This window comes from Suillus paluster, assembly GCF_016628075.1.
Source record: "Suillus paluster strain FC165 chromosome Unknown EDB91scaffold_11, whole genome shotgun sequence".
NCBI lineage: Eukaryota > Fungi > Basidiomycota > Agaricomycetes > Boletales > Suillaceae > Suillus > Suillus paluster.
In genome coordinates this window covers 165,044-184,504 of record NW_024537571.1, presented here as the reverse complement: position 1 = coordinate 184,504, position 19,461 = coordinate 165,044, and the positions used below count along the sequence as shown (strand labels likewise).

General features: G+C 47.9%; 10 protein-coding genes across 10 annotated transcripts; 6 read left to right on the top strand and 4 right to left on the bottom strand.

Annotated features, from left to right (window-relative positions):
- Positions 1-48: 48 nt before the first annotated feature.
- Positions 49-3,700, bottom strand: EDB91DRAFT_1116028 (uncharacterized protein). The gene is made up of 16 exons (XM_041317960.1): positions 3,434-3,700; positions 3,281-3,299; positions 2,872-3,226; positions 2,639-2,826; positions 2,506-2,588; positions 2,350-2,454; positions 2,036-2,096; positions 1,947-1,985; positions 1,802-1,893; positions 1,563-1,752; positions 1,523-1,538; positions 1,336-1,370; positions 1,146-1,278; positions 845-1,088; positions 476-819; positions 49-425 (listed from the first exon to the last, which is right to left on the bottom strand). The coding sequence occupies exons 1-16, from the start codon at positions 3,543-3,545 to the stop codon at positions 336-338; spliced, it is 2,106 nt and encodes a 701-aa protein (XP_041180066.1). The 5' UTR covers positions 3,546-3,700; the 3' UTR covers positions 49-335.
- Positions 3,701-3,799: 99 nt separating this feature from the next.
- On the top strand, positions 3,800-5,837 carry EDB91DRAFT_1116017 (kinase-like domain-containing protein). The gene is made up of 9 exons (XM_041317959.1): positions 3,800-3,992; positions 4,058-4,180; positions 4,243-4,339; positions 4,398-4,503; positions 4,553-4,889; positions 4,935-5,078; positions 5,130-5,266; positions 5,320-5,572; positions 5,628-5,837. The coding sequence occupies exons 1-8, from the start codon at positions 3,894-3,896 to the stop codon at positions 5,537-5,539; spliced, it is 1,263 nt and encodes a 420-aa protein (XP_041180065.1). The 5' UTR covers positions 3,800-3,893; the 3' UTR covers positions 5,540-5,572; positions 5,628-5,837.
- EDB91DRAFT_1345152 (uncharacterized protein) lies at positions 5,838-7,074 on the top strand. The gene is made up of 4 exons (XM_041325837.1): positions 5,838-6,087; positions 6,139-6,483; positions 6,539-6,722; positions 6,778-7,074. The coding sequence occupies exons 1-4, from the start codon at positions 5,915-5,917 to the stop codon at positions 7,018-7,020; spliced, it is 945 nt and encodes a 314-aa protein (XP_041180064.1). The 5' UTR covers positions 5,838-5,914; the 3' UTR covers positions 7,021-7,074.
- A 65-nt stretch (positions 7,075-7,139) lies between these two features.
- On the top strand, positions 7,140-7,681 carry EDB91DRAFT_1116010 (NADH-ubiquinone oxidoreductase B18 subunit-domain-containing protein). Its single transcript, XM_041317958.1, has 4 exons — positions 7,140-7,276; positions 7,344-7,427; positions 7,483-7,497; positions 7,551-7,681. Exons 1-4 carry the CDS (start codon positions 7,197-7,199, stop codon positions 7,633-7,635), a joined length of 264 nt encoding a protein of 87 aa, XP_041180063.1. The 5' UTR covers positions 7,140-7,196; the 3' UTR covers positions 7,636-7,681.
- A 1-nt stretch (position 7,682) lies between these two features.
- On the bottom strand, positions 7,683-8,737 carry EDB91DRAFT_1198543 (SCO1/SenC-domain-containing protein). Its single transcript, XM_041320624.1, has 4 exons — positions 8,551-8,737; positions 8,402-8,498; positions 8,154-8,348; positions 7,683-8,097 (listed from the first exon to the last, which is right to left on the bottom strand). The coding sequence occupies exons 1-4, from the start codon at positions 8,692-8,694 to the stop codon at positions 7,742-7,744; spliced, it is 792 nt and encodes a 263-aa protein (XP_041180062.1). The 5' UTR covers positions 8,695-8,737; the 3' UTR covers positions 7,683-7,741.
- A 14-nt stretch (positions 8,738-8,751) lies between these two features.
- Positions 8,752-10,077, top strand: EDB91DRAFT_1345149 (A1pp-domain-containing protein; the record flags this gene model as incomplete). Its single annotated transcript, XM_041325836.1, has 9 exons — positions 8,752-8,926; positions 8,983-9,047; positions 9,119-9,130; positions 9,181-9,228; positions 9,288-9,363; positions 9,421-9,550; positions 9,613-9,714; positions 9,768-9,826; positions 9,879-10,077. Coding segments are annotated over 9 exons (785 nt in total), but the record flags the coding sequence as incomplete, so codon positions are not given.
- Positions 10,078-10,255: 178 nt separating this feature from the next.
- On the bottom strand, positions 10,256-14,216 carry EDB91DRAFT_1115993 (uncharacterized protein; the record flags this gene model as incomplete). Its single annotated transcript, XM_041317957.1, has 11 exons — positions 14,030-14,216; positions 13,664-13,963; positions 13,330-13,611; positions 12,938-13,275; positions 12,633-12,888; positions 12,105-12,586; positions 11,865-12,064; positions 11,331-11,815; positions 11,166-11,281; positions 10,543-11,110; positions 10,256-10,486 (listed from the first exon to the last, which is right to left on the bottom strand). The coding sequence occupies exons 1-11, from the start codon at positions 14,054-14,056 to the stop codon at positions 10,256-10,258; spliced, it is 3,285 nt and encodes a 1,094-aa protein (XP_041180060.1). The 5' UTR covers positions 14,057-14,216.
- Positions 14,217-14,283: 67 nt separating this feature from the next.
- EDB91DRAFT_1115992 (uncharacterized protein) lies at positions 14,284-15,234 on the top strand. Its single transcript, XM_041317956.1, has 2 exons — positions 14,284-14,338; positions 14,403-15,234. The coding sequence occupies exons 1-2, from the start codon at positions 14,306-14,308 to the stop codon at positions 15,141-15,143; spliced, it is 774 nt and encodes a 257-aa protein (XP_041180059.1). The 5' UTR covers positions 14,284-14,305; the 3' UTR covers positions 15,144-15,234.
- Positions 15,235-16,383, bottom strand: EDB91DRAFT_1115991 (eukaryotic translation initiation factor 1A). The gene is made up of 6 exons (XM_041317955.1): positions 16,146-16,383; positions 16,082-16,093; positions 15,834-16,016; positions 15,680-15,782; positions 15,471-15,624; positions 15,235-15,411 (listed from the first exon to the last, which is right to left on the bottom strand). Exons 1-5 carry the CDS (start codon positions 16,152-16,154, stop codon positions 15,500-15,502), a joined length of 432 nt encoding a protein of 143 aa, XP_041180058.1. The 5' UTR covers positions 16,155-16,383; the 3' UTR covers positions 15,235-15,411; positions 15,471-15,499.
- EDB91DRAFT_65470 (nitrogen permease regulator of amino acid transport activity 3-domain-containing protein) lies at positions 16,377-19,389 on the top strand. Its single transcript, XM_041328004.1, has 5 exons — positions 16,377-17,316; positions 17,367-17,784; positions 17,833-17,988; positions 18,045-18,719; positions 18,770-19,389. Exons 1-5 carry the CDS (start codon positions 16,458-16,460, stop codon positions 18,894-18,896), a joined length of 2,235 nt encoding a protein of 744 aa, XP_041180057.1. The 5' UTR covers positions 16,377-16,457; the 3' UTR covers positions 18,897-19,389.
- Positions 19,390-19,461: the final 72 nt, after the last annotated feature.

The window sequence follows — 19,461 nt, the reverse complement described above, 5'->3', positions numbered from 1 at the left end:
AAGGGCAAGGTGTGCTTACGTAAGAAACATGTGCTAAGTTTGAAGTCAGCCCCTTGATCAGATTCAATGAATCTTCGCGATTGCGATCTATTGCGATCCCCTTCGAAATAACCATCAATATGGTCCTGCTTCTACCTTCCGTGTGACCGTCTTGTAAATGCATGAATGCGCAACTCATGTTCTGCAACCAAACATCTACTACCCTGCTTCTCACTCTTCTAGCCATTTGAGTTTCCAATGCTATCACGCGTTGTATGGAATGATTGCAGACAGTTATTAATATCGAACATATAGGATGTTAGGCAGAGTAGTAACGCTCCTTGTGTTCAGATTGATTATGTAGTGTTTTGTCGTAAAACTTCCGTCTCATGTCGCATTCCGCGCGTCAATGCCAACAGGATATTCTCGATACGAGCCTGACGGTCCTGCACAAGGGTTTATTACCTCAAACCACCATGATGCTATGTTCACTCACTTGGAGCTCTTTCATCTCGTCCTTCAGTTTCCGGACCGGTAAATCACGACAGTCTTCTAACAGTACTTCAATTCGTTTGATGGAGGAGTCCAACCTATCCACATCCGCGATCTCAGATGCCGGTGGAGCAGATAACGGGAGGTTTAAACGTTGCGAGTATAGCCTTGTGATTTGAGTGGACGTATTCAGGTGCAGGATCTTTCCCGTGCTTGATGGCTCTGATAACGGGGGCAATGCGCTGACCTTTCGAGTCCTGGGAGGTTGTGATTGTGACTTCTTTGAAAGTGAGATGAGACTGTTGCGACGCCGTAGTGCAGATACGGATGATGACCCGGTCTTCATTTCTATATGCAAGTGGCGACCGCAGACTGGACTCGTCCTCCTCCGAGTCATCAAAAAGACCAAAATCCCTGGAATCCTCTACCTCGAAAATCGCCTCGTACAGATCTGCTGATTTTGAGCCAACAAAATAATCGACAAAAGGCATATTCTTGATGTGCCTTGGGATGCTGTGATACAGACTGTGGGCAGCACCCTTGCCAGACTCACGCAGCCGCTGTTCAGAAGCTACGTGACGTTCATAGATGGCGATAGCGATCAAAACAGGGAATGACTGTGGTAAAAACGCGGCCAGATAAGTTCTGGCTTAGGAAAATACAATGACGCTTACTGTAAGTCTGATTAGGAACACGTTCGCAGAGTGCAAAGAGCGAGGCGAAAGGATGTAACTTGCAGGTTTGAGTATGATGAAGGCGAGAACATTGAAAGGAGGCTGGTAGCTGAATAGAGCATCTGATTTTACGCTGGCGAAAAATTTAGCTAGTGCATCACGCTTTCAAGCATCATTGCAGGCGACTTACCCCTGGATGGTCGATATAGAGCATTGGAAAAGAAACTTCACACCGGATTAGACAACTGATCTACTGACCGACATTCAGTGGTCCCCTTACCTCTTGGGTAGCATTCTGAGAATGTAATGTTATTGGAGTGCAGGATCAGCGACTTGGCGACTCACTTACCGCATCAATTCGAGCAGCGGTATTTGACAAAATACAGATGAGAACTAGCATGTCAACTCAACAACGACCCTGTCATGATTAATAGTGAGCACGCACTAGTCAAGAGAAGGGTGCCTGACAGCGCCGCGAAGCATGTCATTAAAATGGGACCGAATACCGGGTGGAAGCTGGTTGCTTGACCAAAACTGAGGTATGTGTTGCCGAACCAGATCTGAACCATCAACCAAGCAATACGGCGGATCGTCCATTTACCCGAAGCTATGAGAGAACGGTCAGTAGTTTCAATTTTGTGATGCAAGTAATTTACCCAAGGTATACAGGGTCAGCAGAATACCGGAGAAACAAACCGCCGCTATGGCGATGAAGAAAATAAATTCAGCTATCATTGCGCGCAATGCCCTTTTAGTAGAAATGTTAGCATGAATTACGACACGAAGAAAGTCACGATTCACAAAACAACAACGTTGTTGGATATTGCATAGAAAGCTAGCCTGTGAAAGAAATTCAGAGAGGCCATAATGTATAAGCGCTCCAGTCATACCGAGGGACAAGAACGCAACAGCCACAAGCCAGCAGGTCAAAAGCGAGCTGAGACACCTTTGCTAATAGCAATTTTCACTTGAGAGTCCCATGCACCATACTGGAGCGATGCAACTAACCGTCACCGTCCCATAGCCCCTTCATTCGCAAAAGCAGATAGCCAAGAAAGATTATGACAAACGATGTGTCAAAAACGTTCCATATCTAAAACAGCGGCTTCAGCCAGGGAGTGAACTCAAAGATGAGCTTACGTTGGCAATGTAAACTGCACAGGTACGTCAGAAATTCAAATGTGACAGTTGAACGTGTACTGACTAGTCCACCCGTACTCCTTAGAAGCCGTGTATTCTTGTAGTGTAAAGGAAACTGCAAAACCCAAGAATACAGACTCCCACAGGGTCACATGGGAGACATCCTGCGCTGAAAAAAATGATTGGCTATATTGACCCACAGCTAAGCTGGGAAACGTACTCCATAAACATGCAAGGAAAATCATCAGAAGAACAGCAATGTTGACGAAGTGCAAGATTGCAGAATATCGTGGAACTCTCAATCTGACGATAGAGTGTGAGCTCGAGGTAGAAAGCACAAGTGTCTGGTGGACCTGTAATGATCAAGTACGGGCGCCGTACGTGGGTCGTACAACATGACCGCCTTTTGCTTGTAATTATCTGCCACCATCGATCTGTTGCCAGCGATGGAAACCACGATGCGCCCATTGTACATATCATTCACAACGCTCTGAACAAGCGGGGAAGCCAGGAAGATCTTTGCCTTCGTGGCGATTGCCATCTTATCGAAGGTTATTGAATGAATATATATATAACTGGAACTGACCTCAATGGCGCACTGAGGGTCATTGACATACTCGTCTTCCCCACCGATAGCGTCTTTTACCTCCTCGATCACATCGTCTGGTGCCCCTGTTAATGGACACCAGAGTGTCGTCAAAACAACTACCAACTGAATCTTGCTCGACGCAAAGTGGCTCAGAAGCTTCAATGCCATGATCTCACACAGGGTGGCGCGCGAAAACATCACCCCGGAGTGAGCCAAGTCTGAGCCTGACTGCGCTAAAAAGTATGAGCGAGTAACCATGCACGCGTACACTATAGCCATGTTCCTGAGCCTCGCATACTTCAGGACCAAGGGGCGCACTATGGCGAAATTGATGTCCGAGGCCGTGAGTTGCCTGCCATGAATAACTCAGACTGAGCTACCGTAAAATATAGCAACATTAACGCACTCCCAGCTAAGCGGACTATCTGAGACGCTCGTTAACCACGTGTATCAATAATGCAGGCATAACAAGAAATTCTCTCACCAACAGTGTTCTGCGCATGCATTGATGTCAACCAAAGCGTCAATCATAACACGTGCTTGAGCTTGAGTTATAGACTCACGATTACATCTTTCTTCAAGTAAGGAATAAGCGGGAACACTTTCACAGACGCCAAAAAGTCCTGGGAAGGAGCCAGCAACCCTTGAGCTATTTGCTCCTCTGCATCCATGTCGGCCAATCAAATTGCAGGCTCCTTAGTTGGTAAAAAAAAAGTAGTTCCTCCCGAGCGTCCTGATCGCTCACGCGGGTTATCAACTCGGAAGGTGGCTTGAACACCAAGCAAATCGTCAGGTCCCAGAGGATTAAGTACGTGAACAAACGTCCAGGAGAATAATATTACGAGTCGTTATTATTTATGCCGTAAATATTATAATAATAGTTATCCAGAGTCCAATGGTTCCTTATCGAGATACAAAGTCTCCAAGTGAGCAATATCCTTTTGTTTTTTTTTCTTTCAATAAAGTTCCCTAAAATCCTCTGCCGCTCGTTAACCTTCAACGCTATCCTGTGATGAGCCATGGGATGCTGTTTTTCTGAACCTGTGGATTTTGATTCTGAAGTTAATCTCTTTCATTTCGACCTCCATAGAGCAGTGGGTAAAGGCGCTTTCGGCAAGGTCGGCCATCTTTGTTTCCTTCTTTCACCCTTTGTATGGCTACTCATAAACCAGTGACTGTTTAGGTCAGGGTAGTTGAACATAAGCGTTCCAAGAAGCTTTATGCACTCAAATACATTGATAAAGCGCGATGTATCAAGCAGAAGGCTGTGGCAAACATCATACAGGAACGGAAACTACTGGAGGAGGTGCGTCGTGGCTTTATTTATTGCAGTTGCATGTTCAATTTCTCATGCTGATTTCTTTTTAGATCGACCACCCTTTCATAGTCAACTTGCGATACGCATTTCAGGATGATGAAAACTGTTTCTTCGTGCTCGACCTCATGCTGGGTGGAGACCTCCGATGTGAGTAAATCACAACCTTGTTGGTTTCTTGTGTTTCTAAATCGTGTTTTATGATCAGTCCATTTGGAAAGTAGAGGATGTTTGAGTGAGAATGTGGTCCGATTTTGGGCCGCAGAGCTGGCATCTGCTCTCGTTTATTTGCACAAACAGCGCATCATACACCGGTAAGGTTTTTCTGAGGCAGGGTACCTTCGTCATTAACTGGAGCCTCAGTGACCTCAAACCGGATAATATTGTGCTCGATGCACAGGGCCACGCACATATTACTGACTTCAATGTCGCCATCCATTATTCGGAGCGTCGGTTACACACTAGTGTCGCTGGGAGTATGGCTTACATGGCTCCCGAAGTCGTTGGAAGGAAAGGATACACATGGTGTGTCGATTGGTGGAGTTTCGGTATTACAATCTACGAGTTATTGTTCCGACGACGTCCATTTGATGGACGCACATCTGAGAAGATGACCAACTCTATCATCAAGGATCCTCTGAGGTTTCCCGATGACGCCAACAAGAAATGCAGCCCGAATTGCATGAAGTTTGTGCAAACAGTAAGGCCGATACTCTTCAGCATCCGTGTTTTGACCTCGTCACAGTTACTCGAACGTAATGTCAGTCAGCGTCTAGGTTGTCGACCAAAAGGTCAAGGCTTCCAGGACATCAAAAACCATGCATGGCTGCTGGGTGTAGATTGGGAAAGTATCAAAACGAAAGAAGCTCAGCCTCCTTTTGTTCCTGACGTAAGTGTTGCTGTGAATTTATAAGTCCACCTCATATTTACCCCCCTGCAGATGAAGAAAGCTAATTTCGATGTAACCCATGAACTCGACGAATTCCTAATGGTTGAAAAGCCACTGACCCACACGAAACGCAAGGCAAATCCGGACTTAGCCAAAATGAAGCCGGAATTTAGGCAGTTGGAAGAGCAGTAGGTTCAATATACAGGTTACGATGACATCTCTAACTGGCTATCGTCACTAGGTTCACCGTTTATGACTTCATGTCCACCCAGCGCAGGTCGTATTATCCTCATAATGAGCCCATCACTACAGTTGTACGGAGCTTGGACTCAGACCAAATTCCGGTCGTTCAATCGATATCAAACACTCTCCTTCCGACCACGACAATGGGCGAGAGATCTCAAGCCGGTTCTCCAGCTTTGGATATTACTTGGCATCAACATATGCCAATACCTCTTTAGCACATGGCTGTTTTTATCACCTTAATATCAACGGTCCGTCCTTGTCATCGCTGCTTGACTTGCGTCTAATTCGTGTTTGACTTTCCAGACGCCCAATGCGCACTTAATGTTGTATTTTCTAACCGAAGCATTCATGTCATTTATTTTTCCTGGAGACTTTGCATTAGCCAATTTACGCACATTCGCACTTATTCTCATTGTGATCATTCATGTAGTATATCATTGCTACCAGTGCTCTAGTCTGTTCCAGTGTGTCTGCATTCATTATGCATGATGGTTAATAGGGTTAGGGTTACGAATGAGGCTTCTAGTAAGAACGCGTCACTGCTCATCAACTGCTCGTCGCGACTTCACGTTCCACTACCAGTATCCAAGATGCCGCTCGAGGCTACTATGATCATCATCGACAACTCGGAATACATGCGCAATGGAGACTATATCCCGTCCCGCTTCGAAGCTCAGTCCGACGCTGTCAAGACCATCTTCCAGACCAAGATTGACTCAAATCCAGAGAACACCGTCGGCGTTATGACCATGGCTAACAAAGGGTTCGAGTCAGTAACTTACCCAAACTGTGGTTGTACTAATATTTCATGCAGGGCCGAAGTTCTTGTAACGCATTCCAAGGACATCGGACAGATCATCAAGGCCTTGCATGTTACATCATCGAAAATCGGGGGGTCAATCGACATCCCTACCGCCATTAATATCGCTCAGCTTGCCCTCAAACATCGAGAGAACAAAAATCTACGTCAGAGGATAATAGTCTTTGTTGGATCTCCGTTAGAAGGTCAGGGTGCGGACGAGCGGGAAATGGTGAAACTCGCAAAGAGGCTGAAGAAGAACAACGTTGCTGTCGACTTCGTTGCGTTCGGCGACGGTGTTGAGGAGGATACTAATGTTCTCAAAGTTTTCGTAGACAATACAACAAGCAGTGATAACTCGTGAGTGTGTCACTGCATCGAAAAGTGTCCGTATATTGACGCGCATGATATTTAGACATTTGGTATCTGTACCGCCTGGCTCACATCTACTGTCCGACATGATAATTTCTTCTCCGATTCTGTCGGAAGACCGGGGGGTACCACCAGAGGCGATGGGAGACGTTGGTGGTGCATCGGGTTCTGGTGGTGCCAACTTTGAATTCGGCGTTGATCCGAGTTTGGACCCGGAGCTTGCAATGGTGTGTTTCTCAGTCTGCTTTGAATATGCGGTTTATTGATACTACTACTACTTAGGCTCTTCGTATGTCCATGGAAGAAGAACAAGCTCGGCAAGCCGCGGAAGAGCAGACACGTCAAGCGACTGTCGAGCCGCAGCTGGAACCAGCGGTTGACAAGGATGACGAGGCCGTCATACTCGCTCAAGGTCTTGCCATGTCCGAACGCAATGACATAGAAATGGGTGAAGACGAAGACGAAGAAGAGGCAATTGCTCGGGCAATCCAAATGAGTATGAAGCAGGAGGAGAAAGAGCAGTAGTACTACGCCTACATATTTCCACTTGTAGTTTTCATTTATACACTATGTTTTCTCAAACAGCTGTTAGTTTGATGTTGGCGCTAAGTGTATGCTTAGCGCAATCAGCACAGCCACTTTGACTTCATTCCGAGTTCGTTTCGTTTCCTCGAGCTCTCGACGTCGTATATAAATCTTCCATGCCATCCTCACTCACTGCATCCCAGGAGGAGCTCAAGGCCGCGAAGGTGCCTCTCGCTTGGAGAGACCAGTGTTCAGCGTACGTCTCGTTCTACTCTTCCTATCAAAAGCGTCTGACCCACGACATTTTGTGTGTGATCCTTCAGACTCTTGATACCTTTGAATACCTGCCGGAGAGACAACTATTATCTACCTTGGACTTGCGAGAACGAGCGTCACGGGTACGAAAAGTGGGTCATTCTCTAATTGCGCTCTTTCTGTGTCTGACCGATGCACACTCACCAGGTGCCAATATGACGAGTATGTGTTCCAACCACGTGTCTAACCATCTAATACCCATTTTTTTCCTATAGCATGATGCGCAGAATGAAAAAGATGTCAAAACTGAAGCAGCAGCAGGCAGATGAGGTTGCTGAGGCCGCCGAGGCTATCATTTAGCTTTCTTAGGGACATGTCCTATCAACCGCTTTCGAGGTATTAGACTTAGAGAGTGGTGTGATATGCCTGAATTCAAATGCTATGTCTGCTGGAGTCCTCGAGCCTTCTACACTATCCTCCCCGTCTCCTTTTCATACTCCAAGATCTCCTTCTTGACCCGCTCGACGACTTCGTCTGACGTACTACTCTGCCCAAACGCCTCTACAAACTGCCCGTTCGGATCCATGAGGTACACGTATATTGAATGGTCGACGAGGTAGTCACCCTTGGGATCTGCGTCAGGCGGGGTCGAGAAGTAGACACGGTAAGCTTTGCATGTCGATTTCACGGTTGCGTAGTCGCCCGTGAGACCGATGATACGAGGGTGAAAATCAGCAAGATACGTCTTCATTTGAGCAACCGAGTCGCGTGCAGGGTCGACAGAGATGAACACGGGCTGGAAAATTGCCCCGTAGTCCTTCTCTGTGTTTGATAACGGTGAATGCATGAACCGGTTAGAGTGACGCATGAACACGTACCTAGAGGCGTCAAGACTGCGCCGATCTTGTCGAGTTCGGCAGGACATATGTCGGGACAGTTGGTGAACCCGAAGTAGACGAAATTCCATCGACCAAGGAGGTCTTTATCAGAGAAGGGCGTGTTCTCGTGAGTCGTTAGTGTGAACGGACCGCCGACGTGAGCTCGTCCGACGCTTCGGGATTCAAGTTCCTTTTCTATATAGACATTTTTTCGGTGAACGCGTTAAGGTGGAATGCGGAGGACGTACGACGTTGTTCGAGAAGCTTTTGCTTCTCGTAGCGAAAGTAGTAGAATAGACCAACGCCGGTTGCAACGAATAGCGCTGCAGCTTTCGGCGTAAATACCTAAGACTAGACATAAGAATATGAAGAAATGCGGGTAGGTAGTCAGACATACCCCGACGGTGGCCCTATCCCGGGCTCCCGACGTAACATAACGACGCCTGTCGAGTGTTTTTGCTGCGTTAGAACGCACGAGGAGGGACCGAGTGCTGCGACCTGATAAACAAGGCCGCAGTGACTGAAAATGCTTGGACAACATTGTACAGTCGCGTTCCAAAAGCAGTCTATGATACTAATTAGTGACAAATATTGTTTTGCATGATCGCTTACCCCACAACCACTCAGATCTATACTCTAAACCAAATGCCCAATCGAATTCAGTTGCAAAATATTCATACTGTGGGCCAACTATTCGCGAATGCTGCAATCCAGGACGTCGACAAGGCTATCTATCCACCCAAACAATCGCTTCTGAGTCGTGTACATCTCTAGTTAGCCAGTAGTTACAGTGCACTTATGAAGCCCTCTCTTCTAATTCTTGCACAAGTCAAGGTGACATTACTCAAGTCGAGGTGGACGCGATCGTCAACGCTGCGAATTCGACATTACAGGGTGAGTCGTGGCCCATATTCTACGGGTCATTTGCTGAGCGCTGAGTCCTGATATGTGTAAACAAACCATAGGTGGCGGAGGAGGTCTGTCGAACTCCCAAGTGTGTCTGTAATTTGAAACTCATACAGGTTAGTGGATGGGGCAATCCATATGGCTGCTGGACCGGCACTCGCCAATGCGTGTACGATTTGCTCCCCCTAACAGCGCCAGCAAAACTCTCACCTTGTCCAATTCATTTAGGCAGAGAATTGTATCCTGGGCGACGCCCTTGTCCAACTGGCGATGCTAAAATAACCCCAGGCTTTCAGCTCCCTTCGTGAGTGCACCTTTTAGCCCTCGTTGCGCATCCTCATTCCAATAATCTGTGCATCAGGAAACATGTTATCCATGCTGTAGGACCAAGATGGAGCGCTTCTTCAGATGAGCAGACATTGGCTAGTCAGCTCGCATCTTGCTATAGAATCAGTCTTCAGTTAGCTGTAGACAACAACTGCAAGAGTATCGTGAGCCATCCATAATTTATTATGGCAACCAAGGTCATCAAATCATTCTGATTGACGCGCAGGCCTTTCCCCTGATTTCAACTGGCATCTATGGTTACCCCATCGAAGAAGCGACTCACATCGCGCTCAAGGAAACACGCGTTTTCTTGGATGGCAATACCGAGGTGATCGAGCTCCTTTACTGATTCTGGAATGACCATAACTACAAATATTTCAGTTGGACCATGTAGTATTTGTTATTTTTACTGGCAGGGATGGCGATCAGAAGATATACGAGTACGTGGCGATAATGTCTCGGCATGGGTCTTCATCATGAGGATTCTTTCAGGAAACTCATCCCATATTATTTCCCCCTTGGACCAGAAGGTGTTCCAGAGGGCGCCGCAGAAGATGTTCCAGAGGGCGCTAATCCTCTGTCGGGTGCGAAAGGTTCTGTAGATGAATAATTTCTGCGCTTTATTTCTTGTACTCCCGACACTTTGTTCTCAGCACCTAATGAAAATAGTTTCTCGGTGGTCCTCTTGTCACACTGACAGATGTTGGGAAGATGCAGTGTTGACCTATCCCTGCCCCCTGCAACGGGACTTGTTTGCCGGTTGTAAGATGATGAGTCTCGATGGGGGCAGATACAACATCTGTAAATTTCGTTGATTATGTTGTTAGATCCGTGATGAATATGCGATGATGGTATTGTAAGAACGACCTCTATACGTTGCGGTACTCGAAGGCGGGGCTTTCAGGTTCGGAGGACTCTATGATAGTGCGCGTGAAACCAGGACCCTCTCTTTGCAACGCCTCCTCAACAGAAAAGACTTCCACATCTTCTAAGCTTAAAGACTTCTTCAGATACGGCATCAACTCCCTCAAAATATCAGACTCGGAGAATAACAAGGTTCTCCGGAATGCAGCATTGACACCGATTTCGGACATTCGTTTCTGAATTTCAGGATGAGATAAACCAGTAAAGACAGCAGCGGCAACATTAGCCTTACCTTGAAATCCTGGATGAACGGCATGGCACGCTTATCCTTGATCAACGATTTCTCCGTCAGGATCTCGCGCACTTTCGCGTCATTTACCTTATCGTCCGGTCTCGAGTACGAGTCTTTGACAGCCTGCACGCACGTGTCCTTCCACTCGGGGAACTTGGTCGCCACATAAATACGGACGGCCTTGGGTTTCTTGGGGTCAAACAGCGCATCCTCCCCACCCTTGCCTTTCTTGCCCTTCTGCATCCTCTTCAACAATGCAATCTCCGCATCACGGATCGTCTTCAGCGTTCCACGCATGTACATGCCTGTCTCGATAATCGCCCTGTCCGCGGTGCGCCCTGGGTCTGGCCACGATGCCAGCTGCACTGAACGGGGCTCCTTCAACAGCTCCGTCCAGACATGCTCGGCAAAGTGAGGAGCGAAAGGTGTGATCATCAGGGTAGCAACACGGATCCAGTATTTGACCAAATCTGCATGCATCCCGATGTCGGCGGTCACTTCTCGGTACCAGTCTCGGGCACTCTGCAACTCGTAGAAGCCAAATTTCAGAGCATCCTTGAAAGCGGTTCTGATGCAGACAATTGAGATAGATGGAGAGCAAGCTATGGTCGAGCGGAACTCACGCGTCATAATGCCTTTTTGTGACGTTTATCAGGTCGACGATCTCCTCCTCGAACACGCGGTCGTGGTAGGAGTTCTTAGGACCAGTACGCAGGTTGGACTCATCCTTGAACATTTCCTAATGGCGTCCTTAGTACGTCGTCTGGTAGAGAGCGAAACATGCATACCTCACACCAGGTCATCAACGTATGCAAGCGCAGGATATTTGCGTTGGCAGTTTTCTCGTCAAAATTGGCATCTTCCACACCATCTCCAGCATCCGCCAACGACAAACGCATCGCATCAGCGCCGAACTTCCGCACGCCCTCCCTCAGTGTCAGCGAGTTGCCCGTGCTCTTCGACATCTTCTTGCCATTCAACATCAAATGCCCGTTCGTGCGGATGCCCTGGGGCCACTTGTCTTCAGGGAAGATTGCAGCGTGGTTATACAGCAAGAACGTCAGATTATTCTGGACCAAATCTTTGCCCGAGGAACGCATATCGAAGGGGTAGAAGTAGTTGAATTCGTGCTTCAGTGCGTCGGCTTTCTCCTTCGGGAATGGCTCAGGATTTGGCCATGGTCCGTTGCAAAAAATATGTTCCCAGGCCTCGTCCGTCATCTGCTCAACGGTGATGCCCAGAGGGCCAGGTGTCCGACCGAAGATGTCGCCGCCTAAGTGAATGTGGTCAGTGAGATGATAAAGATCGATTGTGACACCTACCATGCAACAAATGTGCGACAGTGTAGTATGCCATGTAGATAGTGGAGTCGCTCAAACTTTCAACCATAAATTGGGGATCCCAAGGCAACTTGGACCCCAGACCGTATGTCCGAGCACACGCCCACTTGTTCAGCCAGGCCAAGGTGGCTTCGAACAAGTTCCTAGTCTCGACCGTCCAGGTCTCCATCTTTGCCAGCAACCTGAAATTAAACTGGGTAAGCAAAAGAAAAGGGATAACACAGAACTACGAGCCTCTCAGCTTGTGCTCTCCACTCAGGTTCTCCGTAGTCCATATACCACTGGTCCATCAGAGCAACGACGCACTCATCCGCGCTGCGCGAGATGACCAAGTTCTCTGGCTCGGCATATGCGAAAGCCAATCCCTGTTCGATCATGCTTGCGCGAACTTTGGGCTTCGCCTCTTGAACAGACAGACCCTTGAACTCGCCCACCAACATGGTTCCACTATAGAAACCCTCCTTGTACGCGATCTCCTTCGCCTCTGCCAGCTGCTTGACATCTTTCTGTGACTGGATCTTCAGCTTCTCGACCAAGCGGGGCGCAGTCAGCTCGCCATAGGTCGGAGTCGTCAACACGGGGATTGGATCAATAGATACCCAATTGCGATCAATCTTGTAAAACTCGGGCTTCTTGCGCAGATCGCTGACGGTCGCAAAGTCATCTGGGGAGTCTGAGGGCACAGATGTGACGATACCGGTACCCTAAGATAATGTCAAAAAGATCTACTGCGAAGGTACGAAGACTGACCTTCGTGGCCAAAACATTGTCCATGGGCAACACGTACACCTCGGAAACCAGTCCGAACGGTGCTTTGATCTTTGTGCCGATGATGGCCGCTCCATCTATCTCCAGTAATTGTTGAGTCTGACCGCGCTCAGGCGACAGACCTTGGAAAGCCATATTACGTGCTGCACGATGTGTGCACACAAATGCTTCTGTGTCGTTGATCGCAAAGACACCATATTTTATGGAGGTCCCAACGAAGCAATTGGTTTGGCCATACCTGAGGATGTACTAAGACATTATGTGAAGATGAAGATAAAAAAACTAACATGGTCTCGGGACGCAACGTAGCAGCCACCAAAAATACTTTCCGCCCACCGACTTGACCTTCGATCGCCTTCGCAGCTGGACTCCATTCCACAACCTCCATCTTGACGCCAGTGTACTCTTGGGGATTGACACCTTCACCATCGGACCGATCATGGTCCATACAAGGTTGTCCATCTTTTGGGCTGTAGATGGTGTATCGCTCGCCGAACTTCACTTTTCCCAGTGCATGCAACTTGTTCATTTGCCATCGAACGAATGAATCATAGTAAGGGTTCAGGTCGGTTGTCACAAATGAACGTCTCCAATCGATACGATTTCCCATTGCGTTGTTATCTTCCTGTAGTATACAAATGAGAAACATAGCAAGTAAATTGACGATTAGTCTGCACACCATGCATATCGGAGGAAAATGTTCCAGCCAGTGATGGGGATCGGCGAACTTCTTGACTTCTGTGCGAGGGACGCCGATTGACAACATAATCTGGAACTGGTATGTCAATCCCGTGGATTTGGCGGCGATTTTGCCCTTGGTTGCTTTTCCGACTGCCGCTGTAGGTGCGGCTGGGCCGTTTGGTGCCGCTTTTGTAAGTTTGTCCTCTTGCGCCTCTTCATCAAATTGTTCGAAATCTTGGCCGAACATCTCCATCTCGCGGATAATTTTGTCAGCAGCCGCCTTTACACAAAACAATCAGATCAAAAATGCTTAGATGGTTAGGATTACTCGCCTTGATCGGCATGCCCGTTGCATGCAAACCATGAGGAAACAAGACACGCTTTCCCAACAGTCTCTGGTATCCGGCAGCAAATTCGATTTTGGAGATGGTAAACGCGTGACCCAGATGCAAAGAGCCGTTCATGTACGGGTAAGGGAAGTTGCCAAACCACTTGGGGTATTTCTCCTGCACTTCGGCAGGTGACAAGCCCTTCAGCTCGTCGGGTGATGGAGCATTAACTTCGAACAGACATTCTTCCTGCCATTTCTTTTGGTATTTCTTCTCCAGTTCTATCAGCTGATCTCGTTTGCCCTGTCTGTTGTACATCCGTCCTGTTAGTTGGGGTATGCTGTAGAGACTGAATAATCAAGAACACACCTGGGCCAACTCTATGGTGTTCGCCATGTTGTACGACTTTCCTCGCGAATATAAAGATACAATACAGCGCCTGAAGGGGGCGACGGTGCGCGAGAAGTCGTAGAATTGTTGTAAGATGATCAATGATCAGTCCTGCTTAACTTTTTGGGCTTCAAATATCAATTCGAGTCAAGATGCTGTTTCGGACCAAAATAGGAAAGACAATTTATGCTTCGTCAGGTACAAAGTTATACAGTAGCCGCTATTCCTCACCTGGCATCCCGACGATGACAAGGGATGTCTCCTCAATTTGTGGCTCTTCCTGTTGAGGTTCGTATTTTATTTTATTTCAGTTTTCACCGATACTAATCAATATTTAAAATTTATCCAACAGCTCCTGTACGAGATACAACTGTTCTCCGTGTCTCCCTCTCTCCCTCTGGCGTGCAAGACACTTTACGAAATCTTCAGCGCATCTCCATCCTCCTATCGTGCACAATATCTTGTCGCGGCTCTAGAAGCCGCACGCATCAGGGATGATATGATTCCTTCGAAACTATTGCGGTACCCAATTTGCACAGTGGACACCTTAGAAGCGTTATTTCGAATATCAAGCGATATTATATCTTTGAGCTGGGCTCCAGAGCTTCCAAGACGCCTCTTTCGCTCGCTCACCCCAAAGTCACGGGCAAAACCGCCTTTGTGGACAGATCAAGACCATCCGCTCCCCTTCCTATATTATTTATTCACTTGTCCAAAAATCCATCCCCCAGACGTCAACTCACACGAGGGCTATGCTCTCACGAAAGCTGTCCAAGTGGGCTTTGTGCCTCTAGTTCGCTTCCTCCTTGATCATGGCGCCTCCCCTCGCTGCAAAAACAGCATGCCAATCCTTGTTGCCATTCACCGCAAGGATCTCTCGCTTGTGCGACTGCTTGTGGAAAGAGTGGATGGGAAATCTGGTTCAGGGGGACAGAAACAGAAGGGGAAGAGGCGAAAATTGGAAGATCGCGCCCAAGTAACACCTGAAATGCTCAAGGCTGCGGTGAAACTCGATGCGCGAGATATCGCGGAATATTTTATGAAAGAAAAAGGATGTGTGCCCGATTTGCAGACTCTACTAATGATGCGGTGACTTGGGAAATCGGTATATGATTCGCCATGTAGTCTCATCACCTGCGTTCAAACTTCACGCTACATAGACCCACATTTATGTTGAAGGCACATCAAATAATAGGGATACAGTCAGGAGAATCAATACAAGTCATGCGATTGAACTAAATGACTACATCCATTGATACACACTGCCAGTACACTGCTAAAATCACATCTAATGAATTCATGACTGGTGCCCGCAGGAGTACAATGTATAAGATGTGTTGAAATGGCCGATACAGAATATACTAAAGATACAGCCAAGTCAGCACCACCGTCAGCCGGTACATAATAGGCTTGCACTTACAAGGATACAGGGTTGATACAAGGACGGGATTAAATGTCGTCGATATCGACCTCCCCCTCGTCGCCGAACTCGAAAGTACACTCGCCATCTTCCTCGGGGAAGGTGTCTGTCTCGTTGATTTTTGCATTCTCTGGCAGCTCGCCGTAGGCCTTGACTATGGGACATTGTATGAATTTTCGTATACATCCGATGAAAAGAATGGTACGAACGGTTTCTCGCCTCATCAGCCGTATACTTAACAATGACATCTGCCTTGTCATCCTGGAAGTCCCGCAGAGAAAGGAGCACAATGTCTCCCTGATTGATCCACACCTAGAACGGCGACCTCAGACGAGCGCTTAGATATACAGCACATTTACTGACCTTCTTTCGCATCTTGCCACGAATGTGGGCTAGCCTCTTCTCGCCATCGAAGCACATTGCCTCGAGACGACCATTACCAAGCATCTTCGTTACTTGTGCGTATTCTTGCCCATCTTCACGGAAGACTAATTCACGCTTGTCGTCGTCATTCTCGTTCTTTCCACGTCTGCGATTCTTTCCACCCTGGATAACAAAATACGCTGTTTAGCACTGGGCTTGCTCTATAATTACTCAGGAGAGGATGTGACCTTTCCTTTATTCTGAGGGAGATGATCAGCTCGGGTGATTGCAGGAGGATGGTGATGGACATACCTTCGGCATGACTGAAAGCTGCTTTCTGCAGTGGTTCTGTCTCTATCGCTAGATATGGATAGCGAGGACAAGAAGCGAAAGGGCAAGATATGAGATCACAGTACTTGCTGAGCTGGATGCCGGTGACTCTAGTGGAGAGGTGGGCAGTACTTATCGATTATAAATTTTGGACTTAACCTGAAAAGGAAATATCGGGCCGGAACTTGTAAATACCCTCCGCTCTTATCTTAAGGTAAGGCTACGTAGTGGCTGCAAATGAGATCCTTACAGTCAGCTTAGCTGCTTTTATAGCACCTCATAATCTTTGGTCGCATGGCTGAAACGCTCCTGGCAATTTTGCTCGTGACCTCGTCAGCCAAGGGGCCAAACGTTGTCTATCGGTGGCCACCGTCTGTGGAGAGTACTAGTAGACCCAGACTCTCCCGTCCGCGTCCACCTCTTGATGCTCTCGAGTTAGATAACCCTTGGCGTGCAGCACATTACTCAGATAATCCAAATGGCTTGCCCGAAACTCACATGCAGGGTACCGTAGATGAAATAGATGACTACACTTGGAGGAGACCCACTGAGAGTCGCGACAGATCCATGTCTTTCTCGCGTTCCACTCTCCCGGCATCAGGCCGCGACTCTCCTTGCAACGAAGAGCGAAGAGAATTCGACCCCGTCGCGAACGAATACCAATATTTGTTCAACTACACTGCCCAATTCCTGGCTGGAATGCTATGTCCTCAGAGACATCTGTGCCACCAGAAGTTTGGGCTTGTCATTGATAATCTCGTCTTCATTGGGCACCCTGTCTTCGCGGAACCCGATGGCATGTGGCGCTTCAAGCCAGAGAGATACAAACCTGGGTCACGAGGTCGGGGGTCTCGACATCGGGAATCCAGTTTACCAGAAAAAGATAGCTTTGAAGTCTCTCTGGGTGGAGATATACGCTCTACCACGACGGCCAAAAGCTCCTGGTTGCACATGTTTCATATTGTGCTTGTGCTCGACCTACCAGACCCGTCATCATCAGCCTCGGGCAATATTGCGAGGTATTTCGACACGATCTACGAGCAAATTGCGTTCACAGTCACTGCTGTGCTCTTTCAAGAACAAGTCCTGTCGAACTTTGTAGAAATGGAGTGCGATGCCATTGGTTCGCTTGAAACCGAGTATATGGTAAAAGGTTAGTTGCGGGCACATTGCGGAACACATATCGCTGACGTGCATATCTAGGAGAGCGTTTCTCTGACTTTGCATCGCACGCACAACGAGTGTCATCCATTGCGACTGCAATGAAAATTCTCTATGACGCTATCAAGTCATCTAACATGGCCCATATCACTCTCAACGATCTCCCCCTTGAACTGCAGCTCCCGCCTTATCTGGATCACTTACTGCACAGCGAAGAGGAATTTGAACCTGAATTCATAGGTCGTCTTGAGAATCAAACCGATTCTCAGCTGTGGGGCCGCGAGCTCGGCTTTGGATGGCGTCTGCCAGCCCTTGTGCCTTGGAAGAGCTTACTGCTTCTTGATACTGACCAGGAACTGGATCCGTACGTGAACTTGAGAGGGTCACACGTGCACGCCGACGAGAGAAGCTTGGCGGAGGGCCTGATCAAGTTTCTTGAAACCGTTTCTGTCACATTATCGTGGGTCTATTTTTGTGTCATGGCGGCTCAAGATGACAGTATTTTCAGACTTGCAGACATGGCAAGTTTGCTTGACTGGGACCTACATTCCCAGATATACCCCACTGTCCGTTGGCTGGTCCATCATCGACGAGCCAAGATTGTTGACACAGTCCACAATGGATTGAAGACCATCTTTTCGCTTGCTCCTAAGCTTGACAAACCGTTAGTATTTATTACCGCACACTCCTCTGTCCTGTAGTTGATCGATTGAATTGCAGGCTTTCCGTCCTTGCTACTGAATTCAAACGTGATTTCCCACAGCCATCCATTCCACCACTCCCTACGCTCATGGCTACGATCTCCAACTCCAACTCCAAGCAAGCAGATAACCACTTTTTTGCAACGGTCGTGCAGTCCAAGGATCTCATATCTCTATATCACGAAGTCGTGCTTTGGATGTTGAAACGCGACCTCCTTATCACACTGCATCTGCACGTGCGCGTGGTGACGACTGCTGAGCTCAAAGTTAGCGTCCGACAAGCGCACGAACGGAAGTTGGAGCAACGGGCTAGTAACCATCTCAGCGAGCGCCGGAGAAGCAGCCGCAGGGGCGACCATGGCGCGGGTGATGCACACGAGCATCCACGAGGAAGCATGCCTTGGTTGTCACTTTCGCCCAAGGCTACTAGGCGATACTCGAGACGGTCTATGGATTCGGGGCAGAGCAAGCCAAGCGATGCATCAGGGTCGATCCTGCTTGAGGATCCTGAAGACGTCTTCGAGGAAATATCTGACGAAGATTCAGGAGAGGAGAATATTGGTTGGGGATCGTCTGAGGACACCCTTGAGCCTTCGATGATTAGCGATCCTGGAACAGCGAGCCCGTTGGAGCGCAAGTGGTTAGCAGCCATGTCGGAGGGAAAGGATGAATATATTGCACGACGATTTGCACTGTCAGTTTACGATTTACCAGTTCTCTAACATTCCTTTGACACCTTATCAGAATTAACCAGTACTTTGACGGTAAGCGAACGGACGACGAGATCCTCTACACAGCAGAAATATCGCGCAAGCAGCTTCGAGAGGTGCTGCATCATTATGAAGAATACGTGGGTTACACATTACGTTGATTGCCCCACACTGATGTGTTGCATAGCTACAAACTTTCTTGCATCCCGCATGACCATATTGCGCGCGCCCCATGACCTTCGTGCCACCGTATCTGTCAAATTCAGTGATATCATCGAAGGTCGTGCTTACACATAGTCCTTGTGGAGTAGTGGTGCTAGTCATGTGATAGATCATAGAAGGCAGAAGAGAACGAAGCTTGAAGCCATCAGGGTTTCCTAAACCCACAAACTATTATGCAGATGGTGTCGGACGCGGTATACTTATATCTCTTCCTGATCTATGGAGGAGAGAGTTATAGCGGTGTCGGCGGAGGGTTCGAACCAGACCCACCAACGTGTGCACGCGTCTCTTCTTGGAATAATGTGAGAAGATTGATAAAACATCATAACCTCTGCAGCAGTAAGCGCCATTCCCGACTGTACAGTAGCAGCACGGTGCTAAACTCAATTTCCTATTTTCAACGCGTGAGAAGTTTCGACGGAAGTTCCAGTGATCGGCCACCAAGTACTTACTAACTCTGTAGGAAATATAGGTTACTAAATTCTAAGGATTAATTGCCAGTAT

Excerpts from the sequence above, each read along its gene's own strand:
- EDB91DRAFT_1116028 (XM_041317960.1), bottom strand. The coding sequence starts at position 3,545 with ATGGATGCAGAGGAGCAAATAGCTCAAGGGTTGCTGGCTCCTTCCCAG. Across the intron at positions 2,827-2,871 it reads ACCCTCAGTGCGCCATTGAG|ATGGCAATCGCCACGAAGGC; the intron begins GTCAGTTCCAGT and ends ACCTTCGATAAG. Across the intron at positions 2,097-2,349 it reads TAAGGAGTACGGGTGGACTA|CAAAGGTGTCTCAGCTCGCT; the intron begins GTCAGTACACGT and ends AATTGCTATTAG.
- EDB91DRAFT_1116017 (XM_041317959.1), top strand. The coding sequence starts at position 3,894 with ATGGGATGCTGTTTTTCTGAACCTGTGGATTTTGATTCTGAAGTTAAT. Across the intron at positions 4,181-4,242 it reads AACGGAAACTACTGGAGGAG|ATCGACCACCCTTTCATAGT; the intron begins GTGCGTCGTGGC and ends ATTTCTTTTTAG. Across the intron at positions 4,340-4,397 it reads GCTGGGTGGAGACCTCCGAT|TCCATTTGGAAAGTAGAGGA; the intron begins GTGAGTAAATCA and ends TTTTATGATCAG.
- EDB91DRAFT_1345152 (XM_041325837.1), top strand. The coding sequence starts at position 5,915 with ATGCCGCTCGAGGCTACTATGATCATCATCGACAACTCGGAATACATG. Across the intron at positions 6,484-6,538 it reads ACAACAAGCAGTGATAACTC|ACATTTGGTATCTGTACCGC; the intron begins GTGAGTGTGTCA and ends CATGATATTTAG. Across the intron at positions 6,723-6,777 it reads TGGACCCGGAGCTTGCAATG|GCTCTTCGTATGTCCATGGA; the intron begins GTGTGTTTCTCA and ends ACTACTACTTAG.
- EDB91DRAFT_1116010 (XM_041317958.1), top strand. The coding sequence starts at position 7,197 with ATGCCATCCTCACTCACTGCATCCCAGGAGGAGCTCAAGGCCGCGAAG. Across the intron at positions 7,277-7,343 it reads TGGAGAGACCAGTGTTCAGC|ACTCTTGATACCTTTGAATA; the intron begins GTACGTCTCGTT and ends GTGATCCTTCAG.
- EDB91DRAFT_1198543 (XM_041320624.1), bottom strand. The coding sequence starts at position 8,694 with ATGTTGTCCAAGCATTTTCAGTCACTGCGGCCTTGTTTATCAGGTCGC. Across the intron at positions 8,349-8,401 it reads AAAGCTTCTCGAACAACGTC|AAAAGGAACTTGAATCCCGA; the intron begins GTACGTCCTCCG and ends ATGTCTATATAG. Across the intron at positions 8,098-8,153 it reads CGCAGTCTTGACGCCTCTAG|AGAAGGACTACGGGGCAATT; the intron begins GTACGTGTTCAT and ends TATCAAACACAG.
- EDB91DRAFT_1115992 (XM_041317956.1), top strand. The coding sequence starts at position 14,306 with ATGTCTCCTCAATTTGTGGCTCTTCCTGTTGAG. Across the intron at positions 14,339-14,402 it reads TTGTGGCTCTTCCTGTTGAG|CTCCTGTACGAGATACAACT; the intron begins GTTCGTATTTTA and ends TTTATCCAACAG.
- EDB91DRAFT_1115991 (XM_041317955.1), bottom strand. Across the intron at positions 15,783-15,833 it reads GTGGCAAGATGCGAAAGAAG|GTGTGGATCAATCAGGGAGA; the intron begins GTCAGTAAATGT and ends TCGCCGTTCTAG. Across the intron at positions 15,625-15,679 it reads GGCTGATGAGGCGAGAAACC|TCAAGGCCTACGGCGAGCTG; the intron begins GTTCGTACCATT and ends AATGTCCCATAG.
- EDB91DRAFT_65470 (XM_041328004.1), top strand. The coding sequence starts at position 16,458 with ATGGCTGAAACGCTCCTGGCAATTTTGCTCGTGACCTCGTCAGCCAAG. Across the intron at positions 17,785-17,832 it reads ACCGTTTCTGTCACATTATC|ACTTGCAGACATGGCAAGTT; the intron begins GTGGGTCTATTT and ends CAGTATTTTCAG. Across the intron at positions 18,720-18,769 it reads ATTGCACGACGATTTGCACT|AATTAACCAGTACTTTGACG; the intron begins GTCAGTTTACGA and ends ACACCTTATCAG.